Source organism: Trematomus bernacchii, unplaced genomic scaffold (genome assembly GCF_902827165.1).
Source record: "Trematomus bernacchii unplaced genomic scaffold, fTreBer1.1, whole genome shotgun sequence".
NCBI classification, from domain to species: Eukaryota; Metazoa; Chordata; class Actinopteri; order Perciformes; family Nototheniidae; genus Trematomus; species Trematomus bernacchii.
The window spans coordinates 4,990,115-5,015,372 of record NW_022988097.1 but is presented as its reverse complement, the minus strand read 5'-3'; the positions used below and the strand labels follow the sequence as shown (position 1 = coordinate 5,015,372).

Genomic DNA, 25,258 nt, shown 5'->3' with positions numbered 1-25,258 from the left:
AAAGAGATGGTTGTTGCGAATGGGACTAGAGGATCCATAAAGTCCATGAGCCTTTCTAAATTGGGACCATATTCTTAGGGTGGAAACAACAATCGGGTTATTCGAATATTGAGTTGGCCGGCTGGGTAGTGTAGATGTAAGCAAAGCCAAAAGTGAGGTATTAGGACATGATTTGGCTTCAAGCTCACACCAACTCAATGTTGGTTCCTTAGTCCATACAATTATTTTGTGGATATTGGCTGCCCAATAGTAGTGTCTTATATTTGGAAGCGCCAATCCTCCTGTAGATCTGTGCCTTTGTAACAGCTCTTTCCTAATTCTAGGAGTCTTTCCTTGCCATAAAAAAGAGGAGATTAGTGTGTCTATTTTACGAAAAATTGATTTGGGTAGGAAGACTGGCAGACATTGAAAGAGGTACAGGAAGCGAGGGAGAACATTCATTTTGATACAGTTTACCCTCCCAGCGATAGTTACATTTAAATTATTCCACCTTTCCAAATCAAGTTTGAGCTTGTCATCACTACTCCTAATATTGCCGTAAGGACAATAGGTCCTCAAATGTGTGTGTGTGTGTGTGTGTGTGTGTGTGTGTGTGTGTGTGTGTGTGTGTGTGTGTGTGTGTGTGTGTGTGTGTGTGTGTGTGTGTGTGTGTGTGTGTGTGTGTGTGTGTGTGTGTGTGTGTGTGTGTGTGTGTGTGTGTGTGTGTGTGTGTGTGTGTGTGTGTGTGTGTGTGTGTGTGTGTGTGTGTGTCTGCGCGCTCTGTGGCCCTAGTTGCTAAGTGTTCTAGCGAAAGGTCAACAGCCATAAAGCAGGAGTGTGAGGGAGAAGAAGACGGAGAGAGGCTGATGAGGAGGAGCAGCAGAAGTAGGGTCTGAGGGCCTTTCGAGGAGGGATGGAGTGGTGAGGAGGATAAGATAGAAGAGTCGGTGAGGACTGTTGCTGCAGAGTCATTACTGGAGTGGGAAGCACTTGGCAAACAGAGGTGTGTGTGGATGTGTGGGGGGGGGCACTGAAGAACAAGGAGAAAGAAAAGCAATCCAGATGAGAGGAAGTGAGGAGAGGATGGAGCACGAGAGATTGAACGGTGGAAATGCAAAGTGTTTCGGTTTGGGAGTGACTCGTCATCCTTCACTGAGCACTCGTACAGACTAATTTATGAAACTATGATAGGCTGTTCCACTCCACGGCGTAATATAATGCAGTACAAACAGTGGTGATGCATACAAACCTACATTTGTTAGCACAACGCTACATTTCATGTTTATTTATAATAGAAGAGTCTCAACAATGGGGTGTAAGGTAAATAGAATCTCTGCGGAAATGTCTCTTTCTATCGTTGTTCGACTAAATGTAATCCCGACCATCATCAACATGTTTTTTCTGTGCATTTCTCCCCCCATGTCTGTTAAAGAAAAAGTACATAGAGTCCTTGACAACCAGAAAAGACTTTGCTTAAGACTAAACCCATGAAATTGAATGTACAACGCAGATCACTTGGGCATTTTCATACTTTTGTATTTCTCCCCATCATCACAATGAGTCATCACATTCATTTCACAGCGATGTGTTAATGAGAAAATCCCACACACTGCATCTCTTTTAAAATAAAATACAGAAAAGGGGAGATGTATTTAAAATGGTACCCGCACTGACGTGAAGAATCTGCGCGTGTCCGTGTCTGGTCTCGTCACAGGCTGACAGTTCAATTAGTCTGAATTAAATGATGCATGACGTCTCCCTCACGGCCCTGGTAATCGGCAGTGTTCTGCTCAAAGGAGCTCATATTGTGCATGAGTAGATAGCTAAACCAACAGTGGCCGGGGCTAGTCAAGGAAGTTGAAATGTATTATTTGCCGATCCCCTTTAGATTCCAGAGTGGAGCATGGGACTGAATTGGCTTCAACTCTCAGAGCTCATCATGAATTTGCTTTGCAGAGAAAATAGTTCCTTTCTGACTGCTAATGGCTTTGAACTATCTGGAGTTTTAATTAGGTATTCCTCATCAGCTGGGGATCAGGTGTGGGCGAGCGTGGAGGTGTGAGCGTATACACGTGAAACTAGCAAGAATTTTTTTTCGTTAGCGACGTGTTACCTGTGTGATTGTGTTGGTCACGCCGTGTAATTGTGGATTTGTCTTTATAAGCAGCCATTTGTGCAAGAGTTAGGGAGCGCGTGTCAAGTGCTTTTTCAGGGTGTCGGCAAATCAGCCCGACAGAAGACAGACAGCGAAGACGTTTGAAGTCGTTAGAAGTTCCTCACCTTGATCTGCATTCAGCAGCCATCCTCCGACTGCCACCGCTGCATAGTAACTTTGTGATTTGAGTCTTTGCTTTTGTTTGATGTTCACAATGTGTCAAAGGAGGAACAAAAAAACAAAACCCTGCAGTGATTTATTTTGTTTGCTTTGTTCCTCACATCAGCAAAGGGACATTACCTTTTTAAAGTCAAAAACCAAAGCGGTGTTGGGAGTACAATCTCACATGAATGGGACCTGATGATTGGTCAGAGGGAGGTGGATGTTTTACTGAACGTTTTATTGACAGACTTGCAAGGCGCTAATTAATTTGCTTAATGGCCAGGTGTTAGTTGTGTTTTTTTTATTTAACAGCATGCAGGATTGTTGTCCTAGTAAACACTTTTATAAGTGGGAGGAGGTACCCTCCCATCCTCCCATACCCCTTTGTTGTTTAAAAGGCCCATATGGATTGTGAATCGGCAGCAGCTTTCAAAGCATCATTAGTCATGCATAAAAGACTGTATTAGTGCTTTAATACCAGCCCAGGGCTCCGGCTCTGAAGATCTGTCTTAATTGCCCACCCCTGCCACAGTCTGCGTTCTTTTTATTTTTTTACGCATATGTACGTGCGTGTGTGCGAACGTTTATGTCTGTGTGTTCTTTTTGTTTCTCGCTAATTGTCCACTTCCTTGCCAGAAACTAATAAGCACATCAACTGAGTGAGAACTCTAAGACGGGCATTAAAGAACATTCAGACACACCTCTCTGTGTGCCTTGACTAATGATCTTTTCTATCTGCTTCTCCTCTCCCTTTGTGTGTGTGTGTGTGTGTGTGTGTGTGTGTGTGTGTGTGTGTGTGTGTGTGTGTGTGTGTGTGTGTGTGTGTGTGTGTGTGTGTGTGTGTGTGTGTGTGTGTGTGTGTGTGTGTGTGTGTGTGTGTGTGTGTGTGTGTGTGTGTGTGTGTGTGGTGTGTGTGTGTGTGTGGTGTGTGTGTGTGTGTGTGTGTGTGTGTGTGTGTGTGTGTGTGTGTGTGTGTGTTGTGTGTGTGTGTGTGTGTGTGTGTGTGTGTGTGTGTGTGTGTGTGTGTGTGTGTGTGTGTGTGTGTGTGTGTGTGTGTGTGTGTGTGTGTGTGTAGCGGTCCACCTGTTGGGGCTGACCTGGCATCTGCGGCACGGCGAGAGCCAGCTGTATGAGAACGGCGTGATCTCGGCGGATCATCAACAGGAGGACCGCAGCAAACCCCGACCCACCAGCTCCATCCACCTGCTGGACACACTCAACCCCGAAAACGCTCACGCAGGAGACCGAGGTGAGCTGACACGCGTTCAGTATTACACCACCGTAACAGATGTTCCATACTCAACTATTGACAGGATTTGCCTGTCAGTAGCAACCAAGCCAATGTGACACAGCGAACTGCAGTTTTGTAATTGTATTGAATGAACACTGGCTTAAAGCGATCCACAAACATTAACTGCTTTTCTTTATTTACGTGACATTTTAAAAGGAACCAGTGCAGGGGTTTATAAAGCAAGATGAACTGCTCAACCGGGCTACTTATAGTAAGTCAGGCGTATAGTTAGGGCAATCTGTTAAAACAAGGGAGGTTTAAATAAGTCCAACCTCTATGAACATGCTTACTTCAGAGTAGCTTGGTCCTGGTCAGTGTAGTTTGAATGCTTAGCTTTACATCAGGCTTTTTGTGTACACGTCAAATGTATCACACATAGAGTGAAAGTAAACTATTATATTGGTTTATTACGGCCATTTCCCTCTACTGGGGATACTTACTAACAAATAATTGATATACAGTTATTATCTTCCTGTTTTGGTTATGCAACGGTTGGCGCATATCTTGTTTCCAGTAAATGTAGCCGTCCTTTTCCCTGGAGATCGTACCCGGAGGCAGACTTCAATTTAAATCCAAGGACACATTGTTATCAGACTTAAAGGGTTTCTTTATATATGGAAGTGTGTTAACAGGCACCTCTGAGTTGAGTTGCATTGTGAGTAATAGGTTCAAGCCAAAAAAATTGTTGTTTCTGGTTTATCAAGTGAAGTATTTTTTTCATTCTTTTAGTGTCTACTGAAAATGCTATAGGGCTGCAAGGCAAGTACTACTTTAAACGTAAGCATTCAAATAAGAGCAGTTTATATACCTGTTGCCAATATGTTGACAATTTATTATCTTCTTTAAATCCCCTACTGTAAATAAAGTGAAAGGAAAAGTCACCCCAGATTTGTTTTTATTTATCGGCTTATTTCCAGTAAATTATATAAAGTCATATTTTTGCATTATTATATATAGGTCAATCACAACAAATGAAAACAATTAAACGGGGCAGTCAATTAGCTAACTGACAACATTTATTTCCCTCTATGGATTAATATGTGCTACTCTGTGGATGTAAATAAGGATTGTGATTTATTTGCTGTGAACAATGTGGTCAGCGCTTGATATTAAAATTCTACCAGAAGTGACCTCGTCTGCTCACATTCTCTACAAGTAGACTGTATTAAATAAGCTTTTCACAACAAGCTTTGCTTTTCAGAGCCACCATTATTAAACACCCTTACCCCGAATCAACACTCACAAAGGTTAGCTCAGATACAGGCTACATGCTATATTAGGTTCTATACATTTCCCAGAATATTTATCTCATTGTACTTCTGTTTTTTCTCTCTCTCCACACACAAAATCCTAGGACAATAATTATTTTTGCGAAAGGATTTAACAGAAGCCGAGTTATTGGAATAAAAGGATGAATTTCCTCTTGAAACGTATACACTAGCTTTTAAACATTATGATTGAGACATGTTTGGACACATTTTACAGCCATTGGCATGAATTCCATTTAGTCTATATTGCATTAGCACCCTCCGGCTTGCATACGTATCACACTCGGCACGATGACTGTTCAGATACGATGGAGACACATCAGTCCAGAGATCAGCCTCAAACTGATTACTCATTTATTAGAAAGGCAAGGTAATTGGTTAATCATGTTCCCTCTTAGCCGCTACGTGACTGGAATAAACTCCCCTCACTTGGCCGTCTCTCAACTAGCCAGAGGAATTACTAACACCAATTTAACCCCGTGACATGGGTCATTAATTGTGAGTGTTCCAGGTCATGAAGTCAGGCAGGACACAGCAACCTTCATGCTCAGACCGACTCTGATGGATATTACATCGGATGCCGTCAGATTCCATGTTCAGCACTTACACGGAGACTATGCGAGCCAAACTGCTACCCGCTGCAATTTAAGCAACCTGGGACATCCCTTAAGCAACTATTCTTGATGAATCCTCACATTCGGAGGATTAACGCTCTCATCAGTAGCTAAATCCTCCAATAGAGCGCGCAGGGGTCATGGAATTCACTTCCGTGAGTGTTGCGTCACAACAATCTATTGTTTCAACTCCTATTGCTCTAAATGCCTGATGGAAGCTGGGAAATCAAAATGGGCAAAGCTAAGCCGTTGATGCAGGGGGCTCAGATTAATAAAATTGGCACGGTGGAGGTGGTCCCCGGGCAGAGGAGGGCCAGAGAGATTCGAGATTAGGCTGTAATCCAGTGTGGCAGATTATCACGCTCATCCCGCTGTACCCATCACCTCTCACACCAAGAGACCACACAATCCCCTAGATTACACGGGGAAGGATGGTGAGAGGAGGCTGCTGGGAATGGAAGTGATAGAAAAACAAGACACGGAAAGGCGAGGACACAGCGGATTGACGGCAGGAGAGGAAAATCAGCCAATCCGCTTTGAGGATGTTTGAGATATCAATCATCAAAGTGGCTCAAAATGACATTTAAATATCATTTTCATTAGACAACTTTTATCAACAACTGAAGAAACCAAGCAGCGACATGTTCCTTGGTTTTAATCCCGTAATAAATGGTTTTATTTCTGATGCGCCGCTATAAACATAAATTACAACACAGCAGTGGGAGCATAAAGATACCCGAGGAGATTGATTGGAGGATAGTTATCAGTTCCTGCTTGTTTTGAAATAAACCGATGACACAGAGGGGAGAGATGAAACGAGCTCGGCGGAATGATTGGAAGCTAGTAATCTGCTTGTATTCCCGTTCATGTATTTTTAGTGTTGTTGTTTTTATGTCAACTTCAATGCCATAAAGATAGAGGCTCTCTGTTTGATGTGTTGGCCCGACGCCGGCATCAGTACGGGATCAGCACAATCGTAATCTACCTTTCAGCCTGCGGCACGGCGCTAGATGCTAATTGACATGTTGTGTCATCCGCGTATGGCTAGTGTCTTGTCAAGCCGTGCACGTGCTGTGTTTTATGTTCTTGGGGCTCTCTCTCCTGCGGCTTCAGAGATCACCAGGAGCCCCTTCTTAGTCCTTCACACATTAAAGCCTCTCTAATTAGTGCTACATGAATTGCCACTCACCCCATGATAATCAACCTCAGGCAGGAGCACATGCGCTAAGGTGCATGTGCTTCTCTTCTATATCCAACATGCATGCCCATGCCCTCACATATAGAAACTCCTCCTGTGCAGATGAAAGCCAAAGTGCCCAGAGTAGAATTATTTATTTGATTCATCTGTCAGTGGATTCCCCTGCCTTAATGAAGTACATTGAAGTCTGAGAATAACATTTCAGTCAACGTGGAGACGCCGGATGTATTAATGATATGAAATGATACAAAGTGACATACAGTAGAGCGGCATATTGCCTCATTATAATGAGGAGATGATGAAAGTCGGGCTTTGGGATTGCCATCTGAGCCTATGAGATGTGTAAATGAAGCCTGTTTATGAGAGGAGGGTTAGTGGCGAATTGTTTTCACTCTATCCGGCGGTGTGGTTGGAAATGGTGTGTGGATGGATGGAATGTGACACAGACAGAGAGGAGGGCTCTTAAAGAGCACATCAATATTCTAGCCTGTGTGCGGAGAGAGCGCAGGGGAGAGAGAGAGAGGCCGAGCAGTGCGTGTGCTCGCGGACGAGAGTGCATATCGCATGCATGTATGTGGGGAAAAAGGAGTCGTGTCTGCGGGTGAGATGAATGTGTGCGTACGTGCTGGTGCATTGTGCAAATGCTGATGGACTGCTCCCTGTTACACTGGTCTCATTGATTTTCTCACGCTGGGATACAGTCTCGGGATGTAACACACACAGCCACACACACACACACACACACACACACACACACACACACACACACACAGACACGCAGGCAGGCAGTGAAAGTATAGATCATTTAGTGAACCCCCTGCTCAAGCTGCTCCAGTTGAGAAAGCAGCAGCATTTCTGTCTGTGTCTTACTCAGCCTGCATTCAAAACATCTCTCCAGCTGAAGAAATTAAACATTATTTCAAGTGGCAGTCAGTATTTACACTTTGGATGACACATCTTGTGGCGGGCAGGGGGCTTTGTAGTGCTTACTCTTGGCATTTGAGAGTAGTAGATTGATGTCTCAGGCTCTGATGTAATAGGCAAAAAGAATCAAAGTCACTTTTTAGTTTTTCTTAGTAAACAGACTAGACTTTCTTTTTGATTCAAATGTACTACTTTACTTTTGCCACAGTTTAGACAAAATGGGTTTGAATTTGAGTGTGGGGGCATTTGTTTCATTTAGGCTACTACATAGTAATGACTCTCTTAAAGGTCCCATGTCATGGCCATTTCTACTGATCATAATTCCATTGCTGAGGTCTACTAGAATAGATTTATATTGTGCAATTTTCCAAACTCCCATTGGTTTCTCATACAGCATCTCCGTATAGTATGTCTCTGTCCTACACACCTTGTTGGAGCTCCTGCCCCCCCCCCCCCCCTTCCCTATGAGCCCACTGTGCTCTGATGTGTGTTTATGTAATAATACATTTAATTTCTATAGCACTTCTCATCTGCCAAGACAAATCTCGAAGCGCTATGTGTTACAATGGCATTTGTTAGCAACCAGAAAATGACACCAGTAATGACAAACAGATGAGAATGCTGCGTGGGGTCTGGGGGCCGTGTTGGCGGGACGTTGCGGGGCTCGCTGCTCCGCCCTTTGAGACTCGAGGAGCGGACAGTGTGAGCTGGATTACTGGTGTCATTTCCTGGTTGCTGCGTGGGGTCTGCGAGACACGGTGAAACTCAGCCTGAGCACACAGTGAGTGTGTGGCAAACTGTGAGTGGCTGAGAAAAGATAAGGCTGAGTGAGTGAGTGAGTGAGTGAGTGTGTGTGAGTGTGTGTGTGTGTGTAAGGAGCTCCACGGATTGGTCCATTTGGACCTGGGTATGGTCACGTCACCATACCCAGGAAGAAGAAAATGGAAAAAGAGAAATCTCCAACGAGGCGTTCTGGGGCAGCATAGACAGGTCTTTTCTGTGTTAGAGTTGTACTCCCTACAGGGTGTACTTTGAGGGTTTGTGACTCTGCAGACCGTTTACATGCAGGAAAAGCTACATAACACACAAGGGGACGGGTAATAACCAGAAAAGTACACACACAATACATGAGTATAGACAATACAACAAATTGTTTTGGATTGAACCATCTGATTGGACATCACGTAGATGAAATGTGTTATTTTCAAATTGATACATCAGCATTACATTATTTAATTATGTAGCTCATCATTATATCACAATGTCACTCATAGTGTCATATATGTGCAGAAAGAAGTACTTCTACTAGGATCATTTGAATGCATTTAGCTGATAATACTGTACTTTTACTTGAGATAGATTTGATTGGCTTTTACTTGAAAAGTATTTTCTTGTTACAATGATTTCCTTAGTACAGTTGTCCTTAACGTGTGGCATGGGGTTAATGTAATTAACATAAGTCAAGTAGTCACAAGATGGAAAAAGAAAACCATGTTTGAGATTTATTTTCGGACTTTTCAATAAAGTCTTATTTTGGGAAAAAATCCTTGAAAAAAAACAGTCCTAACTCAAGAGTTAAAACATTCTGTGGTAAACATGCTTGCATGAATGATTCTAACCAGACCAGCCCACTTAACACCAGTAAGAAGATTAAAGGGGACAGAAAGGAGAGAAACATTTGAATGGAACTGAATTGAGCATTCCGTTCTGATCCGACGACCTACAGGATGAAGCTGCTTGAGATGATCACTTTCCAAGGCCCTTGAAGCTGGGATAGAAAGGGTTTCATGGCATCGTTGGGAGAAAATACCATCATAACATGTCAGCATATTGTACTTCTATTGATACCCCACGCTGGGAAGTTTTCTTCAACTACTAAATCTAAAACGTTATCTTGATTGTGATTGAGATCTTGATGCTGTGTATGACCGTTAAAGATGAGAATTGCCATCCTGTTTACTTTGCTAACTTGTGGTCATGTGAAGCTCTTGGAGATGACTTACTTTGATTTGAGGCTTTAGCTGTAGAATTGGAGAGCTTTCTTTCTAATACTTTACCCTCCTGCTAACTGTAGCCATGAGCCTCTCCCTGTGGTTAGCAGAAGGCTAAATTATTAGCAGTATTTGCTCCCTTCAGGCCCTTACCTTCACTAGATTAGTACAAGCTACAGGCAATACAAACGTGTGCTTTCTCCATGTGTCATGTCATACAACACGCATTACCTGTGTTACGATGTAAGTGCACTCGGAGTGTTATGCAGGGGATAAGTTTGTGAACAGGCGAACTCGTCTGTCACAGACGTAGCCCGAGGCCTGACGGTAGAAGGTGAGGACGAGAGAGTAATGGAAAGGCCTGAGGCCAAGAGCATTATCTCCGCCTGACTCTGACTGACACTCATTAGGCTGCACAGTGGAGAGAGGAGGCTGAAAGCTTATTAAACCAACTGCTCAAAAGGCCCTTAATTGAATCCAAGTAATTATAGAGACCTTGCCCATTGTGATATTTTTATTCATCCTGCGGCAAACTCAATCTCTCCTGCATTCGGAACACTATTAATGTTGTCTGCGCCAATGTGTGAGATCCACACACAGGCCTGCACTTCAGCACCGACTAACAGTGTCTCACACACATATACCCACACAGTTCCGCTCCCCTAAGACATGTCCCATCACCAGGACCCCTGCTGCACTTTTGAGTCTGTTCCCGCTTCATTAGAATCTGAGGGATAATAACATTAATTCCAAAGACAGTTTAGTTCCTTTGAAAATAGATTACATGTGTAATTGTTTTACCTGAATAACCCGTAGGCAAGAGAAATTAATTAGACCTTGTGTCCCAAGTCCTAATGTAGCTAATTTCTTTCACTGGCCTGGCACACACACACTAGTCACACACACGGGACGCAGGTGGACTGACTTTGAGATTCCAGCACTTTCAATGAAGGATGATGGATGACAATATAAAGATGTAAGCTGGTCATTAGAAACGTGAGAGCTTCCAATCTGAAACCAGATGTCCTGTAACACGGGAGACTTTGGATGGCTCATTTAGGTGAGATGATTGCATATGTGTGTGCAGTATACTGCCGAACATTGCGGTTGAGCGGTGTCAACGAGGGCATTAGCTGTGTTATGTGCACACCATGCCTGCACTACCACTATAATTGGCTGAGGCAGCATCATTATTATACCATGCAGTATGTTGCTTCTAAGAAGACCTGCCCACCAACCCTCTATCGTTTCCATCAAGGGTCCGTTGTGCATGATGGCAGACATGAATAACACTTTCATCAGCCCTTTAAACAAGCTCAATATATATATATTTTTTAAACAATCCTTAATACATTTTTTTGCTTACAACTTATGTCTGCTGTGAACTAATGATGAAAAGCACAAGAAGATTTATCCGGTGCCATTTATTTTTATTTTTTACTGTAAGTAACCGATGATTGTCAAGCAGCTGTTTGCTTATTAAAGCTGCAAGATAGCACGGTGTGAAGGAATGTAACTATCTGCATGCAAGTTGACAGTAACAGCAGTAGAGACCTTGCATTAGAACCAAATGGTCACTGGTTGAAGTCCCTAACAGACCAGAATACATACAGTTGATCAAGTCAACTGCTCCCTGGTGCTGTAAAAACATGGCAGCCCCTTACTCTAACACTATTAAATGCATGTCTGTGTTCAGACCTAGAGGTACAGTATGTATACTAACAGAGGGGATATCTGAATTCCCCCTTGTGAGATAATTAAGTGGCTTCTCGTTCTATTTAAGCACACGTCTCGTTTGCCTTCCAAGTCAATTCAAACGGATGCGCTCTGTTTTGAAAGATATTTTCAAAGAATGGTCTCAGGTTAAGTGGTGAGAAACACGCGGAGCGGTGCCAGTGGAACACGTTGATTGACAGCAGTAATCCGAGCAGCTCGGGAGGCCTGGAGGAGCCCTGTGATCCGTCTGGTTTCAGCGGGACTCCCAAAAGGCCTCGAACCTCCCCCCCCCCCCCCCCCCTCCTTTTACTGGAGCAGCCGTACGCTCTGCTGCTGAGACAGAAAGAGAAACGCAAGAAAGCTTTTTCTTCTTTCTTGCGTCAGCAGCTGTAACTCGACACGGCCGACTCCTCTTTGGACATCGTCCACCCGTCTCCTCTCTTCGCCCTCCTGTTCACTTTTACAGCTCCCGTCTCCACAACCCCCCCATCCCCTACCCTGAGCGTCACTTTCTGTCCCCGTGTTGCATCAGTCTGAGGGGCGCAGTAATAAGCATCAGAGGGGCCTGCCTGCTCATCTGCCCTCCAGCTTGCCAGTCAGCCCGCTCGCCTTCACGCCTTCACGCCTGTATGCCTGCCAGTGTTCTGCCAACTGCCATGCTCTATTCATGTCCCATTCATCTATTGTTGAATAAAAGGCTGCTTTCCTCGGGACATCCATCCCTCTGCTGGCCTTTTTTTTTTTTTTTGTGGCGAGGCACAGGAGCGAGGATTAGCATTAAAAGGAATAGACTGCTGAGGTAGACTCGGCAGGAATGCACCAGTGCATATACTTCAGTTCTGCCAAGCTGCTTATATTCTGTTTCAGTAGAGCTTTTTATTACTGGGACAATTTATGCCTCACACAGGACACCTGTCTCGTGTCTCTCTTTCATTATAAACTCTCTTTTTGTTCTCTTCCCCCTCTCATGTTTCCCTCACTTTGTCTTATTCCACTTTCCTCTATCAAGCTCTCCTGTCCCAGATCAGTCGAGTTCAATCAATTAACCAATTAGTCCATTTCCTTTTTTTGCCAATTCCGTAGTCCATGGAGGAAGATAAAGGGGATACGAGATAAATGACAATCCAAAGCTTTGGGATTTATTAGCAGGATATTTGACATTGTGTGAGTGAAGGTCTCAGAAGTAAGAATTCAAGAGTGTAGAGCTATGCTAGCAGCTATGTGAGAATGTAAATATGCAATTAGCTTCATCCAGCGTTTAGAGCTACATGTGTGCTGACATGAAGCTGTTTACCAGGTGATCTTAACTATCCTATGTCAGCTTCTTTATATTTTCTAAAAAGAAATGTAAGAGGCCATATTATGCTTTTTGGGTTTTCCATTTCCTGTATTGTGTTAATTAGGTTTTGTTGCATGTAAATGGTCTTCAAAGGCTGAAATCCCTCTCCAGAGGGAGTTTCTCTCCCACACGGCCCCTTTAATTCAAAGCACAGTTTGGGATGGTTGGAATGTCATAATTGGTGCATGTTTTGGTCAGACATTTGAGTCTATTTGTCTAATTCTGACCTGATGGTTGCGCTTGAAGTAAAAGTTAAGGACCCCCAAAGTAATAACAATATATCCTAAGGGGAAATTGAATACCAGTACCAAATGTAATGACCTGATATTTGTGAAGACCTTTGATTCGAAACTACAAACAACGACCTCATGGTTGTTCTGGATAAAAAGTCAGTTAGATCACCAAAGTAATTAAGATGAATCCTTTCGGTAGCATGAATGTCAATGCACTGTTCAAAGGCCCTTTTGCAAGCCATCAAATAGGTGTAGAAACATTTCAGACTGGACCAAAGTGGTGTACTGAAACAACAACAGACATTTCCATCGTTAAAAAGGATGAGGAAACGGGGGCTACTAGCTCTATCTCCCTTCTTATCTGTGTGACGTACATGTGATGTACGTCTGTGGGTGGGCATAGTGTCGCCATAATGGAGTGGTAAAGCTGCAGGCATTTTAGATTGAGAGCGAGCGGCCTGGTCCATGAATCTGCCCCTAACTGTTCTTCTGCCTTTGTGGCCGTAACGATCGGCTGGCTCCCCACTGTCACCATATTTTCTCCATCTTAGTTTAGAAGCAGAGATATATCTCGCCATAAAGGCAGACACAAAGAGGGCTGGAGAGGCTCGCCCGCTCCCCTACACAAAAGAGCCGGGCCTGGTGGTTGATAAAGGCTTATGGAGAGGAGAGGAGCTGATGGCCAGGGGACTGTTGGAAAGACCTATTCTCTTCACACACAAAGACAAGCTCTCACTCAAGACCCTATCTGTGTGCCGTGACGCTGTTTGTGAATGCGTGCGTGCCCCTGCCCTCTTCACTTTCCCCTCATCCGCCTGTCTGCCTTTCTCCTTTCACACACTCTTTCTTTCTTTCTTTCTTGTTGGAAGATGCTAATATAGCACACGACAAAGCCCCAGAAGACAGCTCTTAAACAAAAACACTTCCTTTCTTAAGCAGTTTGTCTTCATGCACAGCCTATCCACAGGATGGCCAAAGCAGGATTCTGTTGAAAAGCAGGATTTTCACCAGCGCTCAGTCATTCCTGAAGTCTATTCAGTCTCACTTTATTACCAGGGCGGCTGATCCCACTGATGTTGTATCACATCAAGTTCATTATAAATGTCTGCCTCAGATACTGAATAGAGCTCTCTGTCTACTTTGATAAATCTCACAGTATCACCTGTCTGTGGTTTTTTTACCTGCAGATAAATGGGTGCGAGGCCGGGCCATCGACCGAGGCGAGGTCGACGTCGGAACTCAGCAGAGCCAGGCGATCCCACCGGGGCTTTTCTGGAGATTTCAAATGACGATGCACCATCCGACCTACATCAAGTTCAACCTGTCCCTCTCCCACAACGCACTGCTGGGGGTCTACGGACGCAGGAACATACCGCCTACACACACTCAGGTAAAGGAGGCTCCTGTTGTAGCATGCTGTTTCCCCAGATGGGCTTTTTCTCGCTGAAGTAACTCATATAGCACATGTCTCCCTCTGGTCTGTCATCCGAGCTTTTTAAGTGAGCAGGCTTCACAAAAAATCAGATAACTCTCGAAATGTCTGGCCTCAAGTTAAGTGCTTCGCTAAAGACAATTATGAACATGGCTTTGTATTTTGTAGAGAAAATATTATCTTGTAAAAAAAATATTAATTAGGGCAATACATATATTATGTGCCCTGAATTTGAGTTGTAATTACCTTGCCTGCATACTTATTATGGTGCCCAACATTTCAGCAATTATAAAGCTGGTAAAAGATCATTTCTGATTAACAGTTTTTTTTATCTAATGATATTGCCTTTATTAATATCTGTTTACTGGTGGAAATTGCAAATCACTTTGCTGATTAAAATATTTTTGTTCAGTTCAAACATTCAATTCACTTTGTGATTGATCCACCATTAAAGAGGACATATTCTGCACATCTTCACGTTCATATTTCTATGTTGTACCTCTACTGTGACATGTTTACATGCTTTAATGTTCAAAAAGTGATTTATTTTTGAAAACTAAAACCAGAGCCCAGTTTTCTCTGATTGGTTAGTTGGCTGGCTCTGTGATTGGTTACACTAGAGATGTGTCGCAAATGTCCCTCTCCTTAGGCTTTCACGTACAATGTGTTGGAGTGTAGACAATAAGAACGCAAGTGTTACATCATGATGTCACCGTGTACTTACTACGGAAGAATACAAAGGCGTTTCAGGCAGGGGGGGAGTGTTGTAGAGAAACTCCCGCTGGAAGGAACTTTTGGATTTTTGGCTTTGCAGACCATTTACATGCACAATAGCTTATTTAACACACAACAGGAAAGGGAAAACCCAAACAAGCCTTTAAGGGCCTCTTTTAAGTACACGTCAGTACATAAAAGAGGAAGTGAACGCATGACGACGCTGTGACTTTCAGTGATTCTGATTGAGTCTTCAGTTCAGCAGTGAGTTCCTTATGTTGCTAGTTAAAGCTGTTACATTGAGTTCAGCTCAAACTAGGGCTACACAAACGTTTTTTATATGGTTAGCCAGTTAAACCCCACGGCCCCGCTGGCGGGTGCAAAACGCAACATCTTGCAAGAAACAGCGTCTGAGGGCTTCTTAACATTTAATAAACTATGAATGTGTCATATCCACTTAACGTGAAGAAACTCAGCTATCAGACAATATTAACAATTTTTAGCAAAACGAAACATAAGGGTAATAACAAAGACTCTGAATTAGCCCTGAGCGAAAAAATGCTGACGCACTTAGCACAGAACTCACATTAAAATACCCTTATTACTTATCTGCACAAACAAGATCGATTAGCAATCTGAGATTCCACAGATTCCAGACATATAATGCTGCGTTCACACCGGACGCGATGCGACTATTCGCTTCGCTCTAATCGCTCCTATCGCATCGCTCTAAATGCTGGAGTTTCACCGCGGCTGCCAGCTGTGTTTACTCGCGTCATTCAAACAAGACGCGCTGGCTCGGGAGCTACAACTACAACAAATGAACATATTTTACCGTGATTAAATTGTAATACACGTTTCTAAATGATGCCGAAGTAACAACATACTGATACCGGTTAGTAACAACCATGAATTAATGCTTTGACAAGTCTGCAGACAAGACGGCAGGCGAAAAACCTTTTAAAATGCTTGTTTTCTGAATGAAGATCGGGTCAACCAGGCTAAGCTAACGTTGTATATGCTCATTCCACACTCATAACAACGGCCTACAGACATAAATAAGCAGCGACTGTATTCACCATGACACAGACAGTCTGTGGTTTGTACTTGTTTAACTTTTGTCCAGTTTCTGAACGGATATGAGGAGCTGTGAGCTCTGTGTGCTAACTGCTAACAGCTAACGGCTGATGTTGTGTGGTTGAACGTCAGTGACGGCGGCTGAGATCCTCACCGCTGATTGGCTTCCGCGAGAACGCGTCATGTGAATTTGACGCTCGAGTTGAAAAAATTGAACTCTCGCGTTTAACGCGGCACCGTTCAATCGCCTCAATCGTGTGATTCGCGCCACGTCCACCGCTTCATGCACGCCGTCGGAGCGAATTCGCGTCTGTCCACGTCTCTGCATTGACTTTACATGTAATCGCGCCGCCCCCAAACGTCGCATCGCGTCCGGTGTGAACACAGCATAAGTATCATCACTGAGCGATCAGAACTAAACAAATTAGCTTTACGGAGCCAAAACGGCTAAAAACGTCTTACCTTTGTTGTTACCTGTGTTCAATGGCATTGAAACGATAAAAACGCTGCTGAAGATTAATCTGTCTGTGTCACTTTGAAATGATTACTGATAATCCATCATTCCATTTTTATGTCAATAACGGAGATTTCATATATAGCTGCTACGATAGCTACTAGAGTGTATGACAGCTTCCGGTTCCGGGGCATTCTGGATGCGCATCACTCTATTCACCAATGGGTAATGTTTAGATGGATTTTAGGAACCTCCCTTCAATTCTATTGGCTCTAACGGTTAAAAAGAGGTGTCAATCATCAATATCGACGGACGGGGGCCAGAGATATGGAAAATGCACCCAAATGACCCCAGAAGTGGATTTTTTTTTCTAAATCTCTCTAAAAAGGTAAAATGTCACTTATTTTGCATCAATCTTGATACAGGGTACTTCGTTTGGATTCCTAAAGCTTTTAGTCTACTATCCCATCATTCAAGGGTGGTTTTCACTATAAGTAATGTTTTTTTTTTGGACGGACACTATCATTTAAAATGTTTTACTATGTTCAATCTGAATTGACTTTAAAATAAAAAGATTCTATATTGATTCTGACTCTTCTACATCCAACTCACAGGTTTATCATTGCTTTGAGAACAAAGATTGTTAATTTACCCCTTTTAGAAGTGAAGATATGGTCATTTGTTCTGGGAATGTCATTTTCGAGCCTGAGGCCTGAAAAACAGGCTCGGGGCTCAACTGGTTAATAAAATAATGAGGGAATACTGATTCAGTCACTGACAACACAAGATTCGGTTGTGTTAGATTTAGTGTTAAACATTTGTTATTCATTTTGAGAACAACATTTTTTTTTTTATATTCCACGCCATCCTCCCACACATACAGAAAATAAAATTATACATAATAACAAAGACAAAACAGGAGCAAGGCGCCCTTCCCGTACTTAAATCTTAAATGTACTGGACACGTTTAGATACTAAGGAAGTGGGGATGCAATGGCTGAATATCAAACAGCCATTGCATCCCCCCCCCCCACAGTCACAGATGTCTACCTTGTTGACTCGGTAGGTACCTTAGCCATCAAATTTAATTCCATATAAATATGCCTGCTCAGACAGGTCAGGGGTTGTGTAGCAACAAGAGGTAAGGAAGAGTGACAACTTCCTGTCACATCTAACCATGTTACCAATCCAACCGTGATCGCCCATTTTAAGCACCAGTAAAGCCAATCACACAACACAGGTGTCAATAAACTGTGTTTACGCTTGTTTTGTCAGACAAAATAACGATTGAGATCAGCAGAGCAGGACGTGCTGTCTGTCTGTTTAACAGGTAGCATTTATGAGCCGGGAACAAATCATTGTTTTTATCCTCATTCTGACAACAGAAACAGACACATATGTAAATGAGGACAATTCAAATGGAAGTTAGGCTTCACTGTTTCTGTTTCATACACAGCCGACAACATGATGGAAAAGTGAGTCACAATATAATCCCGCTATTTTAAAATGACTAATGCAACATTTCATGTAAGTCAAAACAACAAGAAGAGGAAGAAGACATTTAGCAGTTTTTCCTTTATGGACAGAGATCTTTAAAGAAAATACTCAAAAAGTGTCGACACATGTCAAAGAAACAACAATTGGTGATCTGTTTAGCTTAGTGTAGTGTCTGTAGCACATTTCCAGAAACACACACACAGCCTCGTTGTACACCCTGTAGAGCCTCATTGTGCCATGCAAGAGGCACGTACACGGACACAAATACAACACACACTGAGTCATCTGCTTTTTAACATCAGTGCGCCCCTGCTCTCGCCTGCATGAAGAGGTCTAATTAGCTGTTTTTGACACTAGTGTGACACACAGCCCTCAGGGGGAATAAGACTCAGCGAGAGCTCGCGAGTTCAAGGAGGTTTAAGGATGGAGAGGAAGGGGAGGTAGAGACGAGGGTGGTTGTCAAGTTAAAGAGGGTGAGAAAGAAGCACAGGGAGGTTTAAACAAATGAAATAATAGTCTGTTCCATTTGAAAGCCTGGGTGGTAAAGCCTGCCCACGCTATTAGCAGCACGTCAAGTTGTCGAAGCGACTGCTGGGGAACACGTCTGGTGGAGGACCGAGCTGCCATGGACGATGATTTCACATACCTTTCTTTTTTTGGATTCCTGTTTCACATCTGATATCCACGTCTAATGCTTTTCCCCAGCTTCTTGTATTCATGCCATTTCCTCGTAGCATACAATTGACAGTTTTCACAAAGCTCACACAACAACAGCCACACATCACTGCACAACGTTTGGCTTGCACATTTCGGTTGCATTTATGCAGGTTTGGTGATTTCCCATCTTGCTCCAATTCCAATTGTCTGATTGTGTTGTATGTGTATTGTGTTCCAGTTCGACTTTGTGAAACTGTTGGACGGGAAGGCGCTGCCCAGGTCTTTGACTGATCCCGTCCTGACTGCCAAAGCTCCCAAAGGCCTGCTGCTGAGCGGCCTCCAAGAAACGGGCTTCATAGAGTACATGGACCCCGGCACCTGGCACCTGGCGCTCTACAACGACGGACGCAACCTGGAGCAAGTGTTGCTGCACAGCACTCCCATAGGTGAGGAGAGTGATCATTGTTTTGTCATTATCACAGATTCACCCATGTTGGTAGCCTTTCTTCCCATTCCTCTTCCACATTATTAAGTCTTATTTAGCTGATGCTCTAATTCCAAGAGAACTACAATAAGTGCATTCAACCATAGAGATAGAAACTTCAGAATGCAAGAAATACATTAGCTATTTATAAGTGTGCTACGTACAGAAATAAAACATTTTAAAATGCAATTTTTTTATAAAAATGTTTTAAGTTTATCATTTTGAATTGTATTTTTTATTTTTTATTTAAATTTTGTATTGGCCAAAGTGCATCGGCACTAGTAGTTATGGCATAATGTGTATTTTTATTTTATAATTAATTAATTAGTTAGTTAGTTACCAATGTTGGAAAGAACCTGACCACTTCAATTCTGAGATGCTTTTACTTAACTTGATTATTTTATGATACTTTGTACTTTTACTCCACACACATTTCAAAGCTAATTACACTTCTTTTTTTCACTGAATGTAATGATTGCTTTAGCTGTTTAACAGATATAAGACACCTTTGATTTACATCACTATATTATAAGATGATATTATTTCAAATAACGTTTATGAAATACTGTGTTTCAAATGAACTGTAAACTGAAAAGGATTGGTTTGTGTCCTGATCTCCAAGGCTTTCTCCAGGTAACTAATCTAAATGTTTCATGTGACCAGCCAACCAGATCTTTATGCATCATCCATATTAACAAAATCAATATCTGTGTTTATCTTACTAAACAAAATATTGCACATTCCTTTATAAAAGGTCAGGAGAAAACAAAGTGAAACTCATTTTCTATATTCGTCAAACTGCACATTGTCCAGTTTCATCTGTTGGCTGGACACATAAGCCTCTTTAGGTTATAGATAAATGATATACAGTATCATTCTTTTATTATCCTAAATCTAGAAAATGACTTTCTTAACTGTACTGCATAAAAGAATAGTTTTTTTTTTTAGGTTGGGTTTATATGAGGTGCTTATCCATAGTCCGCCAATCCTTCATTTTGAGAAATGGACAGTAGTACCAGCACGGAATCTTAAAGGGGCCCAATTTAGCTTTTTGGGGTTTTCCCTTTCCTGTAGTGTGTAATCTAGATTTTTGTGCATGTAAATGGTCTGCAAAGGCTAAAATGTGTGTGTTTCCTCCAGAGGGAGTTTCTGTCCTGCACACTGTAACATAGTGACATCACTGCGTAACAATCGTGCTTCTATTGGCTATAAAATGTTCGCTGTTTTACCATGCTGTCAGACAGCCCATTGCGACATGGAACTGAAGCGATCACATATATATATACTCTCTTTTCAACCAGATAAAAGCTCTTTATCAGGTTCCTTTTGAGGAAGAAAAACACGTTCTGAACACACTCCTTTTACTTTACATTGAACCTGAGTGGGTTACATAATTGCAGTGTTTTTCGTGCTTGTATCTCAGGGTTACTTCACTCTTGTCCTTTCTCCCCTTTCATCTGCAGACAGACAGGACATGGTCAAGAGTAGTTTGAGAGTCATTGACATTTGAAGGGAACTTTTTCCCATTATAAGAGTGAGCTTGGCATGGCGTTGGAGAGGGGAGGACAGCTCCTGTGGTAATGACAGGGCTGGCTAACTGCAGCTTATTGCTATGAAACACACGGATGCCAGAGTAAATTGAAGGATGTGAATAATGCAAGAGTACGTGGCTGAATATAGACAAGTGGATAATTACCAGGGCAGTTTTCTTCATCTTCACTCCCACTTTGTCCAGTAATCCTTAAGAGAATACAGTGTTGAAATAACAAAATAAAAGTGTTGGGACATGTTTTAGCACATTAACATTGTGGGGAGACTTGGTTATTTAAATGTGGCACACAGGTGAGATTGCATTCAAATAAATCCATGTGTGATGAACAGATGTTTTGAGAAACACTCTTTCTGATTCTATTTTGGGATTTCTGCCGCTCCGATCTTTAAATGGCTATATTTTCTTTAGTATTTATGTTATTCAGATCACAAACAAGAACACAACACAGAGCTTTCTCAATGCCTATAACATAAATAAATGTATCACAGACCTATAAAAAGCACCCAAGCTGTTAGCCAATCATTGAACAGCATCATTATGCGAAAACATTGCACTATCGACATCTTTCATTTTGTGTCATATTGACAGTTCTTTTTATAATGACTGACAGCATGCCACTGCTGAACACAGATTTTATTTCAGTGCTGTCAAACATTTGTTGACACGTGTGGCATCTCAAAAGTGTGGAACATACCAGACCTACTTTCTGCCCCATATCTCGAGCTAAGCAGGAGAAAGAAACGGCAGCGTTTACAAACGGTTTCCTCTTTCCTCTCCGATAATCAAAACAAATATAGACACGACAGATGGGCTCAGAATAGCAGCCCTTTTTTCTTCCACTTAGGTTTTCCAAATAATGAATCAAGTGATTTGGCTTGTAAGAGGAAAATAATATTAATGGAATGATGTCAAAGTTCATTTCACTGGCCATTTACACCTCTAACGAGGGCTACAAACACTGCGTTGCTTTGGAGGCAGAAAATCAAAACCATTGAGCTACAGCACAATACATTCTAATAAAAACACAGTATGCCGTAGCTCACGGTGGAGCTTTATGGGGAAACGACGAGGGAGAAATTAAATGATCTCTGTCGGGAAATCGAGCTTTTCCGCAGCGAAAAGTAACCGGATACAACAAAGAAACAGAGTATAGATAAGAGAATAGCAGAGACTATCGTAAAAAAATCTAATCAATTGAGTGAGGGAAGGGAAATATGAGCACATAAAGAATGGCAAAACAATACATAAAATGATAACGAAGGATGCTTGTTCTCACAAAAATAGGGACTTGCTTTATTACCAACAGCATGCTTAAAAGAGTAATGAGGCTTTCATAGATAATCACTATAATCATCATTTCGATAAAGTTAAAACAGCAGTAGGTTTCTGGGAGAACAATCAAAGCCGCATGCGTATGGTCAGTTGACCTGTATCAGTCAGAAGACATTACACTGTTCTGTGATCTGTTCACTGAACCACACACACACACACACACACACACACACACACACACACACACACACACACACACACACACACACACACACACACACACACACACACACACACACACACACACACACACACACACACACACACACACACACACACACACACACACACACACACTCAACCCGTATCCAGGTGCCACTGCAGAGGAGGATGCAACATATACAATTGCAGGCACCCACACTGTTTTGTATATATAAACATATACAATAATATATGCTTATATGTCTATACACTACTCTACCATCATTTCTCAGTGATTCGGACTATAATGTATAAACGCCCCCACATAAATTGTAGAAAGACATAATAAAAAGGTGTGCGGAACACCTGCTGATATGAAAATAGGCTTCATTATGCAGATTCAAATGGAATTCTGAAACAGGTTTTTCAAGAGAAAAAAAATGAATTTCTTTTTTTTTTTATCTCCATTGTTATTGACATTTACATGTCTGCACTGTTCTCCGGCGTAATGATATCTGCCATTTCGGCACGACGACTCCAGCCCTGTCTTCTTCTATTTTCTAATTCTAATTCTCTTCAGCCCGCACAAAGGCGGAGAGTGGAGCTTCCTCCTGCAGGGCTATTAATTATGCATAATTGCTCCACTTGAGCTGTCATCACACAACCTCTTGAATATTATATCTTTTACACAATGGCCGACAAAATAAAATAAAAAGTTTCATGATAGAAACCCGGAACTTTTAACAAGAAATTATAAAAGAAAACAAACAAAAAAGTGGTCGGCTTACGGCCGGTTGCTTCTAGTTAGCTGAGCAGCCATTTTTTTCCTTTCATAAATTCATAAAGCCCAAGGGTCGTAAAGAATGGCTGAAAGTTTACAGGCTCATAAAGCACAATTGCAATGCTTATTTGACCAATCAGATCACTTGGATGGGAGCACCCGATTTATAATAGCATTAACTGCAATAACTTATGGCATGAGTGATTTCTAACTGGGAAGGGTTTAGCGAGTGGAAAGAACCGAGTGGGTGTCTCACGGATGCTCACACACATGCACGCAGAATATGTATACTGTAACAAATAAAGACATGGCTCACCATACACTACCTGTTAATTGCCTGCAGATTTTTATAGTTGAAGCATTGACCTGAAAGACACGGCAGTTATATAACTGTTACAGCGCTGCAGCGCACAGCCTTGTGAGCGTACTGACGGATCAATCATCTCCCACGGATTGGAAGGAACTCCGTGACCCTGCAGAGGAGTTTCTGTTCATTACATGTGTCAGGTGCTTAACACAACACTGGACTTTTAGTACAATACTTTTTCATAGAAGTGCTTTTCTTTATATAATCCAATGTATAAGGCAGTGCAGAAATGAGTCCTAAAACCCAGCAATGACTAAGCATTTTAATACTTCCTGTTCCCTCTTCTTGAATTCAAAGTTTTTCATATTTTAAAATATTCCAGTAATTACCCCCACTCGTGTATGTCTGAAGCTTTTATGTTTCATAAAAAAAACTGTTGCTAACAAGTGACTAAATAAAGTGGTGCAGTAATGAGTCTTAAAACCTGGAAATGACTTATCATATTAGCACCTCAGTTCCCCTTGTCCCGAAGTCAAAGGTTTATTGTACGTATTTGCGGTTGAAATAAGGTCTGTGGTAAACACAGCTTAAGAGATTTTTTTATTTTGTTCTCTGACATAAAATATGGCAATAAATACCCCACTGGTGAATGTCCAAAGCTTCTATGTGCCATAAAAAACAGCGCTTGCTAATAAGTGACTAAATGAGACTACTAAACGTCATCACGCCGAGTTTGTTTATAGCATTGGGTAAGCTTTTAATATCTGCCAATTGCATGTATGCTTCAAGAATTACAATGAAGTGTTCATATTTGGAGGTTATCCTGCTGAACAAACTGTATACATATCATATAGTGTGTTAGCCACAGATAATATTCCAAAATCCAATTTAAAAACTTGAGTCGAGGGAGCCATGCGATGCTAACTTCGGCATCGGCCTTCATAAATACGTCATCAGTGCACCTCTCTATTCAGTAAAAAATAAATGTACTGTCAAGATGTATTGTGCCTTCCCTGAGTGCTTCAGAATGTACACTAGGATGAGCAAGGGAAATGTGTGTGTAGGGTCAAGTGAAGGACGTCAGTGTTCGTATCTGAGGCCCGAGGATGGGAGTGAAACAGCCGAGTCTAGAATGAAAGCAGCGGAGTCTCTGGAACACCACTTGAATCCACGAAAGTCAACAATGTCGAAATGTGATACTTCGAAAAGAAAGGCATTTCTACAGGATATCGACACAGCTTGTGTTCTCTTGTCTCTCAAAAAAGAAACATGTTTTGCTTACTTAGACCATCTCCAGTGATTTCTTATATACCTGGGATAACTACAAATGTTTTATTTGTTTTATGTTCTATATATATTCATGTTGCACTGTTGGAGGAGCCTGTGACTTGAGTGTTTCATTGCCATATCTGCACTGTAGCGACTGTGCACATGACAATAAAGCCTTGAATCTTGAATCTAAAGAGATCCTTGCTTAAAACTGGCCCAGATGAGGACTTCTCATCTTCCAACAGAATTTGTATGCAAAGCTTTTTTGGAAGAGAGAGAAAGAAACACATGTCTGCGACTGTGTGGGAGAAAGCGATGATTGCCATTCCTTCTCTCCATCACAGTGACGATGACAGAGGTGAAAATGACTTTGCTTTCTTTGGTGATGCGCTGCCGTGGAGGATAGCGCCACGCTGCTGGCTACCGGCAGCGACCCTCTCATTAGCATGTGTCACACGCGCCTCCAGGCGGGCGCCACGTAATAACTCTGCGCCTGTGTTTGTAAATGTGCGTGAGCCCTGCCTCGGAAGGATTCTTCGTGCCAGGGGACTGCAGTGGTTTGACTCGAGAGTCGATCCCCTATCAGAGAAGCAGAGCAGGGTCAAACAAAGGATGACACCCGCTATAATTACTCTATCTTGCTTAGATAGAGCGCGTCTGGCACACAACAATCAGCAGCACAGTCTAAACG

The 25,258-nt window shown here is 42.2% G+C and overlaps 1 protein-coding gene across 1 annotated transcript in view; it reads left to right on the top strand.

Moving 5' to 3' along the window:
• The window catches only part of tenm1 (teneurin transmembrane protein 1), a 207,729-nt gene that overhangs the window by 84,318 nt on the left and 98,153 nt on the right, over window positions 1-25,258 (top strand). The window contains exons 6-8 of the mRNA XM_034121218.1: window positions 3,372-3,545; window positions 14,058-14,260; window positions 18,940-19,147. Of these exons, the coding sequence (XP_033977109.1) occupies window positions 3,372-3,545; window positions 14,058-14,260; window positions 18,940-19,147 (585 nt within the window). The remainder of the gene's footprint in view (window positions 1-3,371; window positions 3,546-14,057; window positions 14,261-18,939; window positions 19,148-25,258) is intronic.